At 36.4% G+C, this 21,260-nt stretch overlaps 1 protein-coding gene across 1 annotated transcript; it reads left to right on the forward strand.

Annotated features, from left to right (window-relative positions):
• The first annotated feature begins 2,105 nt into the window (after positions 1-2,105).
• LOC133731588 (calcium-dependent protein kinase 8-like) lies at positions 2,106-8,244 on the forward strand. Its single transcript, XM_062158960.1, has 10 exons — positions 2,106-2,505; positions 2,767-3,343; positions 3,986-4,109; positions 4,244-4,387; positions 4,649-4,801; positions 4,902-5,017; positions 5,182-5,349; positions 5,707-5,937; positions 6,736-6,883; positions 7,622-8,244. The coding sequence occupies exons 2-10, from the start codon at positions 2,837-2,839 to the stop codon at positions 7,645-7,647; spliced, it is 1,617 nt and encodes a 538-aa protein (XP_062014944.1). The 5' UTR covers positions 2,106-2,505; positions 2,767-2,836; the 3' UTR covers positions 7,648-8,244.
• Positions 8,245-21,260: the final 13,016 nt, after the last annotated feature.

The following is a 21,260-nucleotide window of genomic DNA, read 5'->3' on the forward strand; positions in this document are numbered from 1 at the left end:
TGAACCTCCGGAGGGGGCTGTGCTCCTATGTTTGTCGAGGAAATGTAAGTACAGACAGTGAACCAGTCATAGGAGACTCAGAGCCAGGAAATGGACACTTTCGCTACTTGTAGTCACAAAGACTACAGAGTAGTTGGCTGGTTCTCGTACTCAGGACGAACCAGGTCGGTCACTGATTTATCTTATTTTAGCCGGCAGGTAAGTATCTCGGAGCTCCAAGTGTGTGAAGCATACTGCACATGTTTTATGAAAGAAAACGAATGTTTGTGGTTGCCACTTTTCTTAAAGCATTTTTCGATAAACGTGCACAATATTATGTAGTAATATTTTCAAGTATATTATTTTTCAAACCTAGCATGGTTGGGTCGGCCCCTACTGGGCATGCGAGGACGAAAGCTCACCCCTACTATAGTGTGCAGGTTTCGAGCATGTGGTCGGGAAGCGTATAGGGGAGGCACATGGCACGGCTTGACGCATTTCTCTTTAGTTTTATCAAAAGAAGGTTTTGGTCCTTAATCGGATTTTGTAGTAGCTTGTTTATTTACTTTTTATTTATTTCCTACTCGTTTACAAAAATTCCGGGAGACCCGTAACCCTGGGGCGCGTCTCCCATACTTGTCGTTACTTAGAGATCTGTTTTATTTTCCAAATTGGGCTCCGATCGCAAGCCCAAAACTCTTAGCCCATTTCGAATTCCGCTTTTGAAAATGTATTGTTAGGTTGCTAGAATGATTTGTCCAAGAAAGTGTTTTGTAAACCAACAACCTAAACTCAAAAGGCCTTGCGGTTTCGGGTTGATGAGCTATCGAGATGCCATTCGTGACATGTCGATTCCTCATTGGCTCGGAGTCGCGGCGCTGTGGGACCCCCCTCTCGGGTCACCACACTAATTAAAGATTTCAAACTACCTGGTAGCGTCGTTATTGGAGAGAAGAAAAAGAAAGGGTTAAATACTGCTTACTCCCTATACTTATAGGGTTTCATCGTTTCAGTCGACCTTCGAATTTCACCTAAAAAGTCCCTGAACTCTCAATTTCCTCCCAATTGGTCCCTGCCGTCAAGTATCCGTCAAAAACTTCGTTACCTTCCCCTAAAAAGTCTATTATACCCTAAATTACTTAAAAAAAAAAAAAAAAAATCTCTTCCACTCTTTTTTTATTTTTACCTCTTCTTCTTCCGGCTCTCTCGCCTCCTTCTGTTCATCTCCTCATCAAGATGGTTCCAATCCACTGGTCTTCAAGAGGTGAAATGAAAAAAAGAAATAAAAGAGAGAGAGAAAAAAAAATTTATAAAAAAAAAAAAGTGCTGGCATAATAGACATTTCCTCAACTTTAACAGAAAATTTTGACAGCATGGACCAATTGGGAGGAAATTGAGAGTTCAGGGACTTTTTAGGTGAAATTCGAAGGTCAGGGACTGAAACGATGAAACTCTATAAGTATAGGGAGTAAACAGTATTTAATTCAAAAAGAAAGGACATGCAGGGTATCATCCCCAACCCTCTTGCCCTCTCATTCAGAAAAGAATTATGCAGAACCCTACGACCAAAGAGACTTCCATAGCTTATCTTAAGTTTCAAGGTCAGGCAGCTGCCTAGACTTGACGCCCTGAATCCGCCCATGTTCCTCACCATTTGAGCTGATCTTAAAATTCTGTTCTAGTAAAATGTTGTGAACTTGTGAGTCCCAGGATATACAAATTTCATTTTCTGGTAGTGAGCTATTGAAAGCATGGCATTTTGTAGTCAAAAACTTGTTTTAAAAAGAATGGATAAGGTCTTTGCCAAAAAAGAAGAAGAAAGAAATAACGAAAGAAAGAGAGAGAGAATGGATAAGGACAGGATCCATATGTAGTGATGTACACATAATACAACTAGGTTTTACTAAATAATTTGGATGGTGGTTTTCTTTGTTTTCCAAACCAAACTAAGCTAAACTAAACTGTTTGGTAAAACCCAACTGTTAAAACTAAAAATAAGCTAAAATGGATTTATCCCCCAATGATTCATTTTCTTAAGATTATTGCTATATGAATTTGCGGGTAACCGACCCAACGGTAGCAACAGAGAAAAACACCAAAAAGCCAGAAACAAAAGAGGAACCTGTGACTTGTAATGTTAGCTGTGTATTTTGGGAAGAGAGAGAAATAGAGAAAAGGAAAAAAGAGAGAAAAGAGAAAGGAGAAGAGAGAGAGGTTTGTTTTGGTGGTTGACTCCCAAACAAAAAAGAAAGAAAAAATTTTAGGGATTTAAAGAGAGAGAGAGAGAGAGAGAGAGGAGGAAAGGAAAGGGAGGATTTTTTTTTTTTTTTTGGAGAGAGAAATAGAAGAGGTTTGACTCTCTATCTCTCTCTGCAAATCCATGGCGTTTTCTTCACATCACCTTCATATCCTCCTTCCTAAAATCCTTCATTTCTTGCAATAGTAATTACTGCAGGCCTATTTTTTTCTTCTGGGTCTCCTTCAAATTTGAATTCTAAAAGAAAAGAAGAAAAAAAAATATCACAGGTGGGTTTTGTTCTTCCCCAACATTTTGATCTTTAGCCATTAGCATTGAGAAAAGTTTTGATCTTTAGTCTTCCATTGTTATTGTATGTGTACATTTCTTATTGGGTTTCTAAAAATATATAATTTATTGCTTTCCATATCAAGAACACAAATCACAGTTTCTAAATTTGGGTTCTTGCTGGACAAAAAATTTATAGCTGGGGGCTAAAATTTTGGATTTGTTAATGCCATTATGTTGATTCATTTCTAATTTGTGTTCAGGTTTGCGATTTATTAACGTTTTTTCTGAATTGGGTGGTCCTGAAATCTGAAAGTTTGAGGGTTCTGATTGATGGGGAATTGCTGTGTAACCCTCGGTAACTCTGCCCAGAATAAGAAGAAGACAAAGAAGAAGCCAAATCCCTTTGCTACTGATTTTGGTGCTGCCAATGGCAATGAGGGTGGGGACAAGCTGTGTGTTTTGAAAGACCCGACAGGGAAAGACATTTCGGCCCAATATGATCTGGGTAGGGAGCTCGGCCGTGGAGAATTTGGAATCACTTACTTGTGCACAGATTTGTCATCAGGTGAGAAATTCGCCTGCAAATCGATTTCGAAGAAGAAGCTGAGGACTGCTGTGGATATTGAGGATGTGAGACGTGAGGTGGACATCATGAGGCATTTGCCTCAGCACCCCAACATTGTGTCATTGAAGGACACTTACGAAGACGACGAGGCGGTTCACATTGTGATGGAGTTGTGTGAGGGAGGCGAGCTGTTTGACCGCATTGTTGCTAGGGGTCACTATACGGAGCGTGCAGCTGCTGCTGTAATGCGGACAATTGTTGAAATTGTTCAGGTTGGATTCTATTATTCTTATGTGGTGTTAATTTGGAATGTGGTCTTGCATTTGATTTGAATATACATCTGCGATATGATATGGTTTGTCTTATATGATTCTGGTTGGTTTGTTATGTTCTTGTTCTGTGGATCATTGTTTGCTGTCGATATAGTTAAGGGGAAATGTGAGGTAAGGTACATTAACGATGCAGAATTGGTTATTGTATATGCGTTGCCATTGGTTTGAATTGGACCATTTTAAGCATATGATTCTTCTTCCCGTTGTTATTTAGTGCATGCACTTTATATAATGTAAAGAAGTACATTTAATGAGTTGAGAGTGTTGGACTCAATTCTCTATGAGTTTTCTGTTGATCTTTATTTTGTTTTCCTTTGTCGTTTTAATTGTAGGATAAGTTGATCTTGCTGTATTTGGACTTGATAACTTTACTGCTGACCATCAGAACTAGTTCTAGTCTCCTTTATGTTAAATTAATTATCTGTTCCTTTCAAAAAAAAAAAAAAATCAATTATCTGCTAGTTCTTTTTTTGTTGTCATGGCTACTGATCTTATTCAATTGCTGTTGTGCATGTTCCGGTATTTGTGGGGTCCTGTGATTGTGACACATTCTGGTTTATTGACGTACATTTTACCGTGCAGAGCTGTCACAAGCATGGAGTAATGCATCGCGATCTCAAACCAGAAAACTTTCTATTTGCAAATAAGAAAGAATCAGCTGCCTTAAAAGCAATTGATTTTGGGTTGTCCGTATTCTTTAAACCTGGTATTGCACTGCTTCCTTCTTGCATGTTTAATGATATTTCCACAGATCTCAGAAGTTCATGTTTTAGAATTAATTGGCACATTTCTTTATCTGCTTATGTTGAATACAATGTAACTAAAGGTTGCAATATGCAGGTGAGCAATTTAATGAGATAGTCGGAAGTCCGTACTACATGGCTCCAGAGGTTCTGAAGCGCAATTATGGTCCCGAGGTTGACATCTGGAGTGCCGGAGTAATCCTGTATATTTTACTCTGTGGTGTTCCACCTTTCTGGGCAGGTTTGTATCTCTGTTTCCAGTATTCTTATTGAGTCTTTACAACTTATATGGGGGTTAGAGTGGAAAAGGATGTATAAAGCGTTTGCTTTAATTTTCTTATTTGAAAAAGAGGATGAAGTAGTAAATAGTATTCTCCAGTGTGAATGTTTCTGCTTCTCAGGATATCTTTGATATAAAATGATCATGGATACAAGTTCGCTTGCTGCTGTAATTCATTGTTTGTACTAGATTTACTTATAATTTGAAATTTTTTCCATGTAGAAACTGAACAAGGAGTAGCACAAGCAATTATCCGCTCTATCATTGATTTCAAGAGGGACCCTTGGCCTAGAGTCTCTGATAATGCGAAGGACCTGGTAAAAAAAATGCTTGATCCTGATCCCAAGAAGCGGCTGACAGCTCAAGAAGTACTTGGTAATTAGAGTAATCTCATCTGCTATATAATGGCAAAGATATATTGTTGCAAAGGTTTATAACTTTAGATGACAACTTCCACTCAATTCTTTTCATGCAGATCATCCTTGGATACAAAATGCCAAGAAGGCCCCAAATGTTCCACTTGGTGAGACTGTGAGAGCAAGGCTGAAACAATTTTCTGTAATGAACAAACTAAAAAAAAGAGCTCTGGGGGTAAGTATTTTTATTATCCTTTTCAATATTATTGATGTCCCCCATAATTATGGAAGGGATTTATGCTGGGTCACTTGTATTTTGTGTGGAAGTTGGCCTTTCTTCTTATATGCTTCGAAATTTCTGTCACTTGATGTTTGAACTTTTGAGTATCTTATACGCAGGTCATAGCCGAGCATTTGTCAGTTGAGGAAGTAGCTGGCATAAAGGAGGCATTTCAACTGATGGATACTGATAAAAAAGGCAAGGTATCCCTGGATCAGCTTCGAAATGGAATACAAAAACTCGGCCAGCAGATTCCTGACCCAGATTTACAAATACTAATGGAAGCTGTAAGCATCAATTTGTGCTTCGCTAACTTGTCCTTCATACTTTTTATTTAACCTTGGATTGGATGATAATTGCTCAACTCTGCAAGAATTTGTGCCTGGGCAACTTGTCCTTCATTCTTTTTAAGCTTGGGTTGGATGATAAAAGAAATTTATAAAGAAAAGGCTTAACTCTGCGACATATAGAGTTTTCCATGGCAAACTGAAATCCAGCTGAAGTATTAATTGTCATGATACAGCTCAAATATGAATGCTACTGGGGATTTCTTGAACTTTCTGAAGTTTTTCATTGTGCTGATACAGCTCATGTGAGTTTCTTTTATGGTTTCTAAAAATTACTAATTGATCTCACTCACACAGGCTGATGTTGATGGTGATGGAGCTCTGAATTATGGAGAGTTTGTTGCGGTTTCGGTTCACCTTAAAAAGATGGCCAATGATGAGCACCTACATAAAGCTTTTGCATTCTTCGATCAAAACCAAAGTGGTTACATAGAAATTGAAGAGTTGCGAAATGCTTTAAATGATGATGTTGATGCAGGCGGCGAGGAAGTTATCCATGCAATTATGCATGATGTGGATACAGATAAGGTACAATTACAGCTTTCATTACACATAGCTCATTTAAGAGACAGGCAACAGAAAAAGGCTTTTGCCTTAAATTGAATCCACAAACGGTTCTATTCCGGCAAAGGATTAGTAGGCCCTACCTTGTTGCTAGTTGTGAATCATGATATCATATTTCATAATTTGATGGTCTTTTGGGTTTTTGAATATTCTTCATGCCTTCCCATTTTTAATACCTTGTCAAGTATTTGTTATTTTTATGTAGCTAAATCGTCTTGGTTGACTTCCTTTCTTGTTGACTGTTTTTGTTTTATTTTATTTGGATTCTTTTTTGTTTTGTTTTGTTTTTTTTTTTTTTTTTTGTGTGTATTTTTTTTTTTTGCAAACGATAAATCTTGTTGCTTATTGATACGCTATAGACTATAGTTTTGAATTGCTGTTAATTTGGGAAAGGCTTCTTTTCTAAGAAAGACTGGTTTGGTCACTCATTTCTGTTCCATCTCTGGAAGCATGAGCTGGTTGAAGGGAAAGGGTTGACTGTATTTTGCTTTTCTGTTATTCTGTTATGATGATTGAATCACCCATTTGAAAAAGGCCGAAGAGTTGTTCAGTTACATATGTGTGTGCGCGCGCGTGATTTCATGACCAGCACAAACATCAAAATTCAAAACTGAATAGGAATGACATTATAAATCACGTGATGCGAATTTTATTGGCTTATAAAATGTTTTCAGTTGGCAAGATAACTTTCTATTTACTTTTTCTAACGTGCATTCATCATTGATTCCTTGAACTGCAACCTTTTTCCATATCATCTTGCAGGATGGGCGCATAAGTTATGAGGAGTTTGTCGCTATGATGAAGTCTGGTACAGATTGGAGAAAAGCATCCAGACAATATTCACGGGAAAGATTCAACAGCATAAGCTTGAAGTTGATGCGTGAAGGGTCTTTACAGTTAACCAATGAGGGTAGATGAACCAACATTCTTTTTATTTTATTTTAATTTTATCAGTCAACATATATTTGAAATGAAATGATGTTTAAAGAGTTAAAAGTTTCTTTCATTTGTTGGGTTTATGATTGTGTTTATTCTTTTTTTTGAGAGAAATTGTGACATGTAGGATTGGGGTGAGGGTACATGCCAATTAGTGTTAGGTTTAGTTGTGAGATCATTAACCTCAGTATGTGGCTGTAAATATTTCAATCAAGAGTCTTGGGCATTTTCCACTAGAAAGGATTGTCTTTCAAATATGTGCCACATTATTGCTTGCATATGCTGTTGAAGATGGGTCATGTCACTTGATACTGTTCTGAGATCTCATTATTCTTCTGCCTGTGGATCTCATGACAAGGAAAGACTTGTTCAGTTTAAGCTTGGTTTGTTTTTAATAATTACCTTGCCTATGAACCATCCTCGTATGCTAATTTGAAAACTTGCTGAGGAACATGTTTTATAATGCCAAAGCTATTACTGGTTGGTTTCATTTGTATTGTTCTAAAAATATTAGCATGATGACCAAAACCGAGCTGCTATTTTTTTTTCTTTGAAATGGGTGTTTAGGTTTTGCACTTTTTATTCAAATTCTTGGAAGATACATGCTTGCTGTCTGCTATTTCTTTTGCCAACTCTTGTTGTCCATGAAATCCTCAATACCACCACAATTAAGGGCTTACCAAACTGCAATGTCTCGTATATGCTCCCTCAGACACCGCTCCTCTAGGTGCTGCATGACGGGCAACAAGAGATCTGGCTTGTGCTCATAGTGCTCAATTGCGGTCTACAACAAGGACTCATCTCAGCCTGGTGGAGGCTTCTTAGGACAAAGAATACCAAGTTCCATTGAATGACAAGCTGGCTATACAAGTATGTCACATGGTCATTCCAGTGCCCCTCTCTCTTCCTAGTTAGTATTGGTAGAAGAAACTTGGTTTCTGTTTCCTTGCTACATAAACAGTACAGTCCAAGTATGTGATAGGTGTGTTTCGTGTCTGATTTTTCGGTGAAGCGTGTGAATACTAAGGGAAGGTGGAAACTATTAACGATGATTCTCTGGCCGGAAAAAAAAGCTTCATTTCAAATGGTGCTAAATGAGAAGATTGTGGGCAGCCGGTTGGAGACATTAACTTGGGTTATGTTCGTTTTGCGGTTTTAGGTACTATTAGTGCCAAAGGAACAAAATGTCGAGTGCAATGCTGAGGCAATTTACGATGGTTAATATTGGCGTAATTTTTCCGAGTCAAATACAATAAATATATGCTATTTAAGGAACCAAAATCAAAGAAATATTGCATAGTGCTCGGATTGGTCTCCGGCATCTTCATTTTTTTATATATATATTTTATTATTACATTGGAAGGGGGGATGAAACAACTGATTTAGGCTAACAGCAAAAAAATGAAATGTTGCAATTTATGTGGATAAAAAGCAAATACAAAATAATGGAAAAAGAAGTAGTGCAAAAATGTGAATTAAAAAAAAAAAAAAAAACCCGGTCCTTTTCGTAGAACCCCGTAGATTTTCTCAAAATATCAACACAGCTATTCCATAAAAGACCCAAACCTCTTCTTCTTCTGTTTCTAACGCGATAGAGAAACCAAGACCTTCTTCATTCATCTGGTAATGAACAAGCTGCAAGGTACGATTTAATTTCTTAGTTGTGGTTGAAGTTATTAATATTGTTTTCATAAACTTTGCCATTTTTGTTTTATTCTGAATTCTCTACACAGATGATGATGATTGTTTTGGTATGAAGATTTTAAGGAATCAATTTGTGTGTAAATTGCAAAGCACTATACTAGAGTGTTGTATATAGTGGAAATGCGGTGTTAGATCAGTTTTTGAACCTAGATGATTGGCTGGCTACCTCATATTTAAATAGTTGGAAGTGCAATCCTTGTTTAAGTAGTGGAAATCTTGCGACTCATCCTTGGTCAATCTTGTTGTTCTTTCGCAAATTTGCTATCTCTTGGCCAAACGCTGATTCTTATTGTCATGCCCCGAATTTTGAATAATAAATTCAAATCCGAAACATGAATTAAACAACTAAATCAAATAAACGTTCTGAATTTTTTTCATAATAACCACACCTCACGACACTCAAATTTCAAATCTCGAAATCTCGAGTTAATTATTACAACTCACTCTTACAAGTAAAATTGTAAGCTCTAATTGAGCATAACAAACCTCACAATTACAAAAGCTGTAAAGCCAAAACAAATACTCTAACCCGCACGATCACCGCCCTGATTCTCTTGACCTGCAGGATTACCCGCTACACAATTTGAATAGTATATCGGGATTGCAACAACACCAAACCCGGTAAGCTTTTGACAGCTTGTATGAGTAAACAAGAATGAACTGTTGATTTATTAAAATTACAATTCTTATAACTTAGGTAAACAACCAACAATCTCAACTTTCACAAAGAAAACATCAAGCCAACTCACAGAAATCAACAAAGAATACATCACCACAATCTCATAACCTCTATATTCCTCATGTGGTCTTTCCCACTATACGTTATTAACCTCACTGTAGTGGTCATTCCCACAGCCTGCAGTTATTCCTACTGTGGTCTTTCCCACAATTTATAATTATCCCCACTGCAGTGGTCATTCCCACAACCTGCAGTTATTCCTACTGTGGTATTTCCCACAACTTATTATTATCCCCACTGCAGTGGTCATTCCCACAGCCTGCAGACTTATCCTCAAACACACACACTTCGGTTATCATTAAACCGAAGGACCTTAGACCATTCGGTTCTCGGAACCCTACATTCTCTACTTTCTATTCAACACACAAGGTCAACATCATTAACACGAACATTCATTGATAATCATTTTCACAATTAATCATGGCAACTTCAAAACAACATCATATCATAACCAAGTCATCACAATTCAACACACACTTCAATGTCACTGATAGGAGCATTTTAATGCGACGTTTTACTTGTTTTTCCCTACATTTCTTGCGTTATTTCCTTAATAAAACTCTGTTTAGGAAAGTTTCCATTCTTCGATTGGGAAAGTTCCTATTTGTACTAAGTTTCTATTTTTGTAGTTTCTATTTATCATTTTTAGTAAGTTTCCATTTTTGGTAGTTTCTAATTTTCATTTTTGGAAAGTTTCCATTTTCAGTTTAGGAAAGTTGCCATTTTTTTTCATTTTAGGAAAGTTTCTATTTTTCTTACTAGTTTCTATTTTCAGGACCTCAGAGCTAAAAAGTGGAAATGAACTCACAAATGGAAAGGGAGCTTGCGAACACCAAGGGGAGCAAAAATGAGATGCAAAGGACCACACAATTGAGCAGAAATGAAGAAATGAAGCTTTCCTGGTCCAACCAGGAAATCCTGTTCGAAAGAGGAAACTGTGTGAAGCAAAACTCTGAAGCCCATTGAGATGTGTGATCGAAATTATGATGGACATGACGTTGGAGACATCAAGGCTTGAAGAGGACGCAAGAAGGCCCAAGAATTATCAAGCAAGATGGACTTTCGGCAAAAGTGGATAAAACCCATGTAAACTAGGGTTTTGTGACGTCAAGAGAAAAATGTGGAGACTTAAGAGTTTTGCGCGCCGTCCAAAGCTAGAGGAAATCAAGGAAGAGTTTTTAAAAAGGAAAATATATTTTCCTTGGGGATTAAATTTGCCATGTAATACTTAAGGAGAAAAACAAGGTGACAACATGGGAATTAAAGATGATTGATTGAGGATTTCAAGGAGAGATTTTCTTGGGAGAATTTTATGGGAAGGAAATATTGTTGGAGGAATAATTTGGTGTGATTGCCAACGTGAAAATCAGAAATAATCAAGGAGATGACGGCAAGAGAGATTCAAGGGAGAAATAAAAGGAAAGAGAAAAAGGTGGAGACGTGTCTAGGTGCATCCCTAAATTCCCTAAAGGAATATTAGCCGAAATTCATGAAGAAAATCAGAATAATTCCAAGGAAATTCGGCAATTAAATATTAGGGAGGTATTTTAGAGAATTTTGATTGGTTGGAACACATCACACAGATTACTTGGCATTCTATGATTGGTTGGACTACATCACAAAGCTTACTTGGCGAATTCTCATTGGTGGAAGCTATGTGGAAATTTCTGATTGCTTTGTGAACCCTAGCCGTGCTCCTATATATACCCACCTCTTTGACGTTGAAAAGGGTTCCACATCCCTTAGAAAAATTCAGAAAAATTATATTGTTGCCGTGAGCTTCTCTCATTTTCTCTCCATCCTCTAAAGCAAGCCACGGAGTTCAAGCAAGGCCGAAGGGAGAAGAAGGAGCCGTGACTATTCCTCCACCATCCACCATTGAAGACTTGCTTTCAAGCTTCAAGGATCACAACGAAAATCATCCATCCTCATCTTCCATCCACGGTGTAATTCGACCACTACTTTGTAACCTTTGTTTGAATTTCGTTGGTTTGCTTTAGTTGACATATGTGTTTGAACGAATATTAATTTCTGGAATTTTTTATGATTGAATGAAATTTTCAGATTCATATTATTGTTCTTCGAGAGTTGCTTATGTGGGTTTGTTTAATTAAATTTGCGTTATAGATATCTTTTGTATTTTAATCTTATGTGGTTGCAAACATTTAGGGTTTTGATATGAATGGTGCTAGGTTTAAGAACATGAAATTGACTTTTCGTTTTGTGTAAACTTGAATCAAAGTAGTAAAGGTTTTGTACAAAGATCGAATTTAATTAAAGAGAATTGCAATTAGGTGGACTTTTCCATACTAAGTTGTACACTTGAGTTGATAGCCTTTCTCTATGTGTAATGCGTTAAACATGTTATGATTATCTAACTTTTTAGAGCTTGAATGCATGTTTAATAGGATTGATCTAGGTGCTTTCGCTTGGATTAATTAGCATTGAAAAGTAAAATATGGGAAATTGTTTGCTTTTGAACGTTTCACATGATCAACTCCTTTCTCATGACTTAGATGAACAATGTTAGGGTTTGAATCAATTTTAATCATAGATTTCGGTTTTGATCTTTGTTCTCTCATTCCATTCATATTTTTATGTTTTTATGTTTTTATATTTTACTTAGTTTATTTTAGAAAACAAAATCAAAACCCCCCTTTTCGTGTAAAATGTTTATAGTTGTGAATATCTTTGTGAATATTATACTTTGTTTTAATTTTAATTGTTTAATTGTTTGACTTTCCATATATAGTTGTGAATATAGTTGTTTAATTTTAATTGTTTAATTTTAAAATGTTTATAGTTGTGAATATCTTTGTGAATATTATACTTTGTTTTAACTTTCCATATATAACCACGTAAATATATATAATATATATATATATATATATATATATATATATATATATATATATATATATATATATACGTAATTATCCGCTCAGGAATAATCACTAATACCAATTATAGTTCACACGCAATAAAACCGAGAAATTCATTTTTATAATTAAAATCATATTACTTACCTATGGACCGTAGTTGATCAAGTCCATATGATTTAAAACAAATATTTATTCCGTAAATATTTTCACACAATTGCGACAAAATAAAGTAATTAAATGTATTGGGTTCGTAATATGAACCACATGAGGTTTACTCACCTCAATATTCCCGCTGTGTCTTCAATTTAACACAATTCACAACAGAACTTGCTCACCCATGTAAGACCGTCAATCACCTAATCAAACACGACCTTAACTTAGCCAATAACTCAAAAACATACTCAAATGACAATCCTACGGTCGGATTCTAAGTTATACGAAAATCCGACGGACGGATTCTCACAAATCGCCTCCCGAATCACTATTTTGCAATTATACGAAGATCCAACGGTCGGATCTTCACCAATGACCACACAAAGTCACTGGCACAGTCATACGATCAACATAACAAAACTACAAATCCATCAGACGGTCCGATCTTCACAGATCAACAATCGAACGATCGAAATCGATCGAAACGTAAAAATTCATAACTTAATCATATGATATCCAAAAATTGCGTATAATATATCAAAATGATCGTATAATATATCTATATTTTTGACCCCCAGAGGTGGCCTTAAAGGGCCGCCGGAGTTAGTGGCAAAGCCGCCGCCGACCACCACCAATGGTGTCGGGGCCGGGCTGCTCTTCTTCATCTCATCAAGCTTAACAACTTTCCTAACTAGCATGTAAGTTGGAAATGACCGGAAGGGGTCAAAATTACCTAGAACCAGTCGAGCTTGGCCGGAAATTTTCTAGAAACCGGCGAGTATTTGCAGAAACCGGCGAGCTCAAGTTCGACGTAAAAACTTCCACCATTCGCTTCGATCCCTTCTAGAGACTTGTTCAGAAAGTCAAGGCGAGTTCATCAAGCCAAGAATCACAAGAAATCGTGGTCTGGAACTCGAGATATCCGGATCAAAAGGTGATTTTCGATCTAAATCGAGGCGAGCTCCAATGAACGTGAAATCGTCCACTCCAGGTGCGATCCTTCTTGGGGTTTGATAAGAAAGTTGAGACGAGTCCAACAAGTCAAGAATCAAGAGGAGTGGTGGCCTGTAGCTCGAGATATCGAGCTTGGAACCAAATCGAGGTTTAACCGGCCTCGAGCTCCACTGCCGTGTATGACCCACGAGACGGCGAAAGGCTGCCACCGGCAGCTGCGCAAGGAAGAGGCGAAGCTATAGGAGGTGGTCTGAGGCCTTGAGATGGCCTAAGGAGGGAGAGAGAGCTCGGAGAATCCTTGCTCTTTTTTCTATTCGTCTTGGCCGAGAGAGAGAGAACGAGCAACTTTCCAAAAATGGGAGGCCGGTTGAGAAAAAAGGATAGTTTCCAAAATTGCTAGGGTTTTTTCCTTATATACCCAAAATGGAAAAATCTCGTAAATGTCGTAACTAGTTCATAAAAATTATGATTCCTTTGTTCCGCATACGCATGAATTCGTATTGACGAGCTCTACAACTTTCATGAACGAAGTTTTCCCAAATTTTGAACATACAAAAAGTCAACTCCTTTGACCCCCCTAAAACGTTCAGTATTCGAATAAAAATCGTTCAAACTAATTCCACAACCTCTCCAAGCTTCGTTTTCAAGTCTATGACCACGAAATTATTTCCAAAAGGTCATCGGAAATTAATTTGAATTTTCAGGGTATTACACTTGTAGTAGCCATGGGAGGTTGGAACTTCATTCACTTCACATGCTTCATAATTTTGCTTGGCTAGAGTCCTTTAGTCTTGGCTGGACTTGGTGGAGCTCAGAAGAATTGGATTGATAATAGTGGTGGGTTTCTTCACTTCTTGTCTAACCAATCTGAATTTGGTTTTGGCTACATTGCTACTCCACAAGAGCTCACATTGTTTTGCTAATTGTTATTCACGTTAACAGTTCAGTTAGATAGTTGTCTGGACTGCAAATAGGGATTCCTGAGTTTCATTATTAAGGATAGTGTGTCTTTGCAACAAAGTCGGAATGAAGTGTCGTTTTGCGTCTCTGTAGAATTGCAGGACAAGGGAAATCTGATTTTGCCTGCGTCAATTATCGTAGTCTTCAAAATTTTACAGTTATGGAATGAGTTTTACTCTCACTGATCCTGCATTTCCTTATTTTGTGATGGTTGATTCTTTCGCTTTTGTTCCATCTCTGGCCAGCACTCTCTGCTTCGCTTTATAGGTTAGTCTGGTTCAATTTTGCTACCATTGTTAAGAGGTTATTTATTATGCTAATCACGTTATGTTCTTATGATAGAAATTTGTAGGTAACAATCAGATATTGGTTCCTTTTAGATGCGAGCATCGACTATGAAAGCAAGGAATTAGAATACTACATCTTTCATTATTTACGTGACAATAATGTTAAATTGTTAGATATTTTTCTTATGAAAGTTTGTTTTGGATAAGTAACATTTAACCCCTTTTGCCAATTCCAATTGTTAACATCTCTCCTCCACTAGAGTTTACTAATTTGGTAATTTGTCATTTTTTATTATTTGGGTTTGCATGTTCTTTGGATTTTGTATGATCTCCTAGCCGTCTCTGTTTCCTTGCTACATAAACAGTACAGCCCAAGTATGTGATAGGAGTGTTTCGGGTCTGATTTTTCGGTGAAGCGTGTGAATATTAAGGGAAGGTGGAAACTATTAACGACGATTCTTTGGCTGGAAAAAAAAGCTTCATTTCAAATGGTGCTGAATGAGAAGATTGTGGCCAGCCGGTCGTGAGAATTAGTTCATATAATTCATAAATAAAGCTAGGCGGAAATAGCCCGGGTCCGGTTGGAGACACTAACTTGGGTTATGTTCGTTTTGCGGTTTTAGGTACTATTAGTGCCAAAGGAACAAAATGTCGAGTGCAATGCTGAGGCGATTTACGATGGTTAATATTGGCGTAATTTTTCCGAGTCAAATACAATAAATATATGCTATTTAAAGAACCAAAATCAAAGAAATATTGCAAAGTGCTCGGATTGTTCTCTGGCATCTTCATTTTTTTTTTTTTTTAGTTCTTACATTGGAAGGGGGGATGAAACAACTGATTTAGGCTAACAGCAAACAAATGAAATGTTGCAATTTATGTGGATAAAAAGCAAATACAAAATAATGGAAAAAGATGTAGTGCAAAAATGTGAATTAAAAAAAAAAAAAAAAAAAACCCGGTCCTTTTCGTAAAACCCCATAGATTTTCACCATTATAATGGCTCAAAATATCAGCACAGCTATTCCATAAAAGACCTAAACCTCTTCTTCTTCTTCTTCTTCTTCTGTTTCTAACGCGATAGAGAAACCAAGACCTTCTTCATTCATCTCGTAACGAACAAGCTACAAGGTACGATTTAATTTCTTGGTTGTGGTTGAAGTTATTAATATTGTTTTCATATACTTTGCCATTTTTGTTTTATTCTGAATTCTCTACACAGAAGATGATCATTGTTTTGTACGAAGATTTTAAGGAACCAATTTGTGTGTAAATTGCAGAGCACTGTACTAGAATATTGGGTTTAATAAGGAGGTAGCTGTATCCTTGCACTCTGCTTCTTTTGTTGTTGTTGCTGTTGTTGTAGTGTCATTTTTTAGTTAACATTGTTGTATATAGTGAACTTCATTCACTTCACATGCTCATAATTTTGCTTGGCTAGAGTCCTTTAGCTAGTCTTGAATAGACTTGGTGGAGCTCAGAAGAATTGGATTGATAATGGTGGTGGGTTTCTTCACTTCTTGTCTAAACAATCTGAATTTGGTTTTGCCTGCATCACTACTCCACAAGAGCTCACATTGTTTTGTTAATTGTTGTTCACGTGAACAGTTCAGTTAGATAGTTGTCTGGACTGTAAATAGGGATTCTTGAGTTTCATTATTACGGATAGTGTCTTTGCGACAAAGTTGGAAGTGTCGTTTTGCGTCTCTATAGAATTGCAGGACAAGGGAAATCTGATTTTGCCTGCGTCAATGATCGTAGTCTTCAAGATTTTACAGTTATGAAATGAGTTTTACTCTCACTGATCCTTCATTTCCTTATTTTGTGATTGTTGATTCTTTCGCTTTTGTTCCATCTCTGGCCAGCTAGCACTCTCTGCTTTGCTTTATAGGTTAGTTTGGGTTCAATTTTGCAAGCATTGTTAAGAGGTTATTTATTATGCCAATCATGTTATGTTCTTATGATAGAAATTTGTAGGTAACAATCAGATACTGGTTCCTCTTAGTTGCGTGCATCGACTATGAAAGCATATGGAGTCACACCACACTAACAAATCACAAGGAATTAGAATACTACATCTTTCATTATTTACGTGATAACAATGTTAAATTGTTAGATATTTTCCTTATGAAAGTTTGTTTTGGATATGTGACATTTAACGCCTTTTTCCAATTCCAATTGTTAACATCTCTCCTCCACTAGAGTTTACTAATTTGGTAATTTGTCATTTTTTATTGTTTGGGTTTGCATGTTCTTTGGATTTTGTATGATCTCCTAGCAGTCTCTATTTCATTGCTACATAAACAGTACATCCCAAGTATGTGATAGGAGTGTTTCGGGTCTGATTTTTTGGTGAAGCGTGTGAATACTAAGGGAAGGTGGAAACTATTAACTACGATTCTTTGGCCGGAAAAAAAGCTTCATTTCAAATGGTGCTGAATGAGCAGATTGTGGCTAGCCAGTCACGAGAATTCGTTCATATAATTCATAAATAGAGCTAGGCGGAAATAGCCTGGGTCCGGTTGGAGACATTAACTTGGGTTATGTTCGTTTTGCGGTTATAGGTACTATTAGTGCCAAAGGAACAAAATGTCGAGTGCAATGCTGAGGCGATTTACGATGGTTAATATTGGCGTAATTTTTCCGAGTCAAATACAATAAATATATGCTATTTAAAGAACCAAAATCAAAGAAATATTGCAAAGTGCTCGGATTGTTCTCCGGCATCTTCTTTTTTTTTAGGACTAATTTCAGTTTACCCCCCTGAGGTTAGGGGTCGTCATCATGTTAGTCCCTGTACTCTCAAATTTCATCAGCCGTGTCCAATTTATACTATTCCGTCCAATTTGGACCGTTAAGTCTGACTTTTGAGGGCTAAAATGGTCATTTCAAGACAAAAAAAAACTAAAAAAAAAAAAAGATTTTTTTTTCTTTTTTTCGTTTTTTTTTTTTTTTGCATTTTTTTTCTTTTTTTTTTGTTGCATTTTTTTCATTTTCTTGTTTTTTTTTTTTTTCTTTTTCTTCGCTTATTATTATTATTATTATTTTATAATTTTGTCTTCAACCTATACACCACAAGTTATAATAAGTTTATAAAAACAAAAACAAAAAAAATACTCTAGTGGTTAAAAAACCGCTTTGCTAGTATGTGCATGTTTGAATACAAGTGTTTTGTAGAGTCTCATGATATTATTTCAGGATGTACTCTAAGTGCCTATTGTAATCAGGGGTTTAGGCTCAATGTCCCCTCCTTGTATTCGACAGTTTCATTAATCAAGGCTTGAGGGCAGCCGCACCAGCCCTTTATTCAAAAAAAAAAAAAAAAAAAAAAAGCCGCTTGCTGGTGTACGATATTTGTGATATATCTCCGATAAAGCGAAAAATTTTAGGATATATCTATAAAATATATTTATAAAATATAATAGGTTTATAAAGTGAAGAATAATAGGATATATCCCCAACAAAGTGAAGAAATATCTGTAAAATATGATTAAAAAAAGGAACACCTAGAGTATTTTTTGTTTTTGTTTTTATAAACCTATTATAACTTGTGGTATGTCTCCGATAAAGCGAAGAATTTTAGGATATATCCCCAATAAAGTGAAGAAATATCTGTATTTATTTTTTTAATCATATTTTACAGATATTTCTTCACTTTATTGGGGATATATCCTAAAATTCTTCGCTTTATCGGAGACATACCACAAGTTATAATAGGTTTATAAAAACAAAAACAAAAAATACTCTAGGTGTTCCTTTTTTATTTTTTAAATTTTTTCTTCAACCTATACACCACAAGCTATAATAGGTTTATAAAAAAAAAAAAATTACTCTAGGTGGTTAAAAAGTCGCTCGCTGGTCTACGATATTTGTGATATATCTCCGATAAAGTGAAAAATTTTAGGATATATTTGTAAAATATATCTATAAAATATAATAGGTTTATAAAGTGAAGAATAATAGGATATATCCCCAATAAAGTGAAGAAATATTTGTAAAATATGATTAAAAAAATAAATACAGATATTTCTTCACTTTATTGGGGATATATCCTAAAATTCTTCGCTCGCTGGTCTACGATATTTGTGGAACATCTTCGATAAAGCGAAGAATTTTAGGATATATCCCCAATAAAGTGAAGAAATATCTTTATAGATATTTCTTCACTTTATTGATAGATATTTCTTCACTTTATTGAGGATATCTTAAAATTCTTCACTTTATAAACCTATTATATTTTATAAATATATTTTACAGATATATCCTAAATTTTTTCGCTTTATCGGAGATATATCACAAATATCGTAGACCAGCGAGCGGCTTTTTAACCACCTAGAGTAATTTTTTTATTTTTTTTTATAAACCTATTATAACTTGTGGTGTATAGGTTGAAGACAAAATTATAAAAAAATAATAATAATAATAAGCGAAGAAAAAGAAAAAAAAACAAGAAAATAAAAAAAATGCAAAAAAAAAAAACAGAAAAAAAATGCAAAAAAAAAAAAACCGAAAAAAAGAAAAAGAAAATCTTTTTTTTTTATAGTTTTTTTTTTTGTCTTGAAATGACCATTTTAGCCCTCAAAAGTCAGACTTAACGGTCCAAATTAGACGGAATAGTAGAAATTGGACACGGCTGATGAAATTTGAGAGTACAGGGACTAACATGATTAAATTGAAACTAGAGGGACTAACATGATGACGACCCCTAACCTCAGGGGGGTAAACTGAAATTAGTCCTTTTTTTTTATGGGTCCTTGACCAAAAGCCCCAAAATGGGCTAAAGTTATCTCACTTACCCCAGTAAGAGATTTTTGTTCCCACTAACCCAATTTCAAATAAAATGTCAATTTTACCCTTAAGATAATTAATAAACTACAGCCTGCCACTCTCATCTCTCTCTCTCCTCTCGTCTCCTCTCTCCTCAGTGTCGTTCTCTCTCTCCTCTCTCTCGTCAGCGTCGTCGTCGTCGTCGACGTCGACGTCGAAGCTCAATCCGAGGCCACCGAAATCCGTCTCTCTGTCTCCTCTCTCTCTCGTCAGCGCCATCGTCGAGGCTAAACCCGAGGTCACCGGAATCGCAGGAGGTTTTATCAATGATTCTGACAGTGCAGGTCTACAACCGGCGAAGAAGAAGAAGAGAAGGGAAAGCATATCAGCAACAGAGGTCGAGCTCCGATTTGCTCCGATTTGGTGGTTTTCTTCGATGAGCACGTCTAGATCCGACGTCAAACCTCTCTCTCTCCACTCATTCTCTCTCTCCAAGTCGCTGATTCTGGTGGTGTAGAACCTCTTCCCGAAACTAGTGAAGATTCCGGATCTTGAAGGTCGAGAAAATAGGAACTTTCAGAGGAGAACTTTAGGAGGTTTTATCAATGATTCTGCAGGTGTTCTGTGGTGGATGAACAATAAACATGCTTTTGTTTTCTTTGGTTGTCACTACTTCTAAAATGGAATTCAATTGGTCTATTGGTTTCTTGTCATGAATATGCATCTACTGCTGACACTATCTATCTATCAAAACACACACAAACAAAAGCACGTGTCAATATATTAGAGTTAATGATGTACTCTTATCAAATAATTTGTTAAAGTAAGCACATTTCTGGTCCTATTCTGGATCTGAAATGATTCTGTTGGTTTTGTTGATCATATTATTAGTATCTGGGTGCTCAAATAGACCCCTCTATTAGGGGGCAATAGACCTTTATTGGCAGTCTATTGGGGGGCAATAGACGTCTATTAGGGGGCAATAGATGTTTTGAATTGATGTAATCTCCTCGTTTTTTTTCTTTAATCAAAGTTTTATTTGTGTAGTTTTAGGAAGATTAATTACCATTTTGGGGGGCAATAAACGTCTACTGGGGGGCAATACATGGCTGATAGTCGTCTATTGGGGGCCAATAAACGTCTATTAGGGGGCAATAGACTATTGGGGCAATAGCGTCTATTGGGGGGCAATAGATGTCTATTGGGGGGGCAATAGATGTCTATTGCCCCTCTATTAGGGGGCAATAAATGTCTATTGGGGGCAAAAAAACTTTCCGGTGAGATTTTCAGCAATTTCCGGTGGGCGGCAGCCGGTGACCGGATTCCGGCGAAAGTTGGCCGGATTCCGGCGGCCGGTGACGGGCTCCGGCGAAGTCTCCTATAGTTTCTCTCTCTCTCTCTCTCTAAGTAAAAAAGAGGTGAGGGGTAAAATGGTATTAAAAAAAAATTAAAAACAAAAAAAAATCTTAATGGGGTATTAGGGAAGACTCCCTTAGAGTGTATTGGGTAAGAGGGAATTAAAAAAACTTAATGGCGTAAGGGAGAAAAAAATCCCTAGAAATGGGGTAAATGGACAAAACCCCTTGTTTTATTATTACATTGGAAGGGGGGATGAAACATCTGATTTAGGTTAACAGCAAAAAAGTGAAATGTTGCAATTTATGTGGATAAAAAACAAATACAAAATAATGGAAAAAGATGTAGTGCAAAAATGTGAATTAAAAAAAATGAAGAAAAAAAAACCCGGTCCGGTTCGTAGAACCTCATAGATTTTCACCATTATAATGGCTCAAAATATCAGCACAGCTATTCCATAAAAGACCCAAACCTCTTCTTCTTCTTCTTTTGTTTCTAACGCGATAGAGAAACCAAGACCTTCTTTATTCTTCTCGTAACGAACAAGCT

The sequence above is a fragment of the Rosa rugosa genome, chromosome 2 (genome assembly GCF_958449725.1).
Source record: "Rosa rugosa chromosome 2, drRosRugo1.1, whole genome shotgun sequence".
NCBI classification, from domain to species: domain Eukaryota; kingdom Viridiplantae; phylum Streptophyta; class Magnoliopsida; order Rosales; family Rosaceae; genus Rosa; species Rosa rugosa.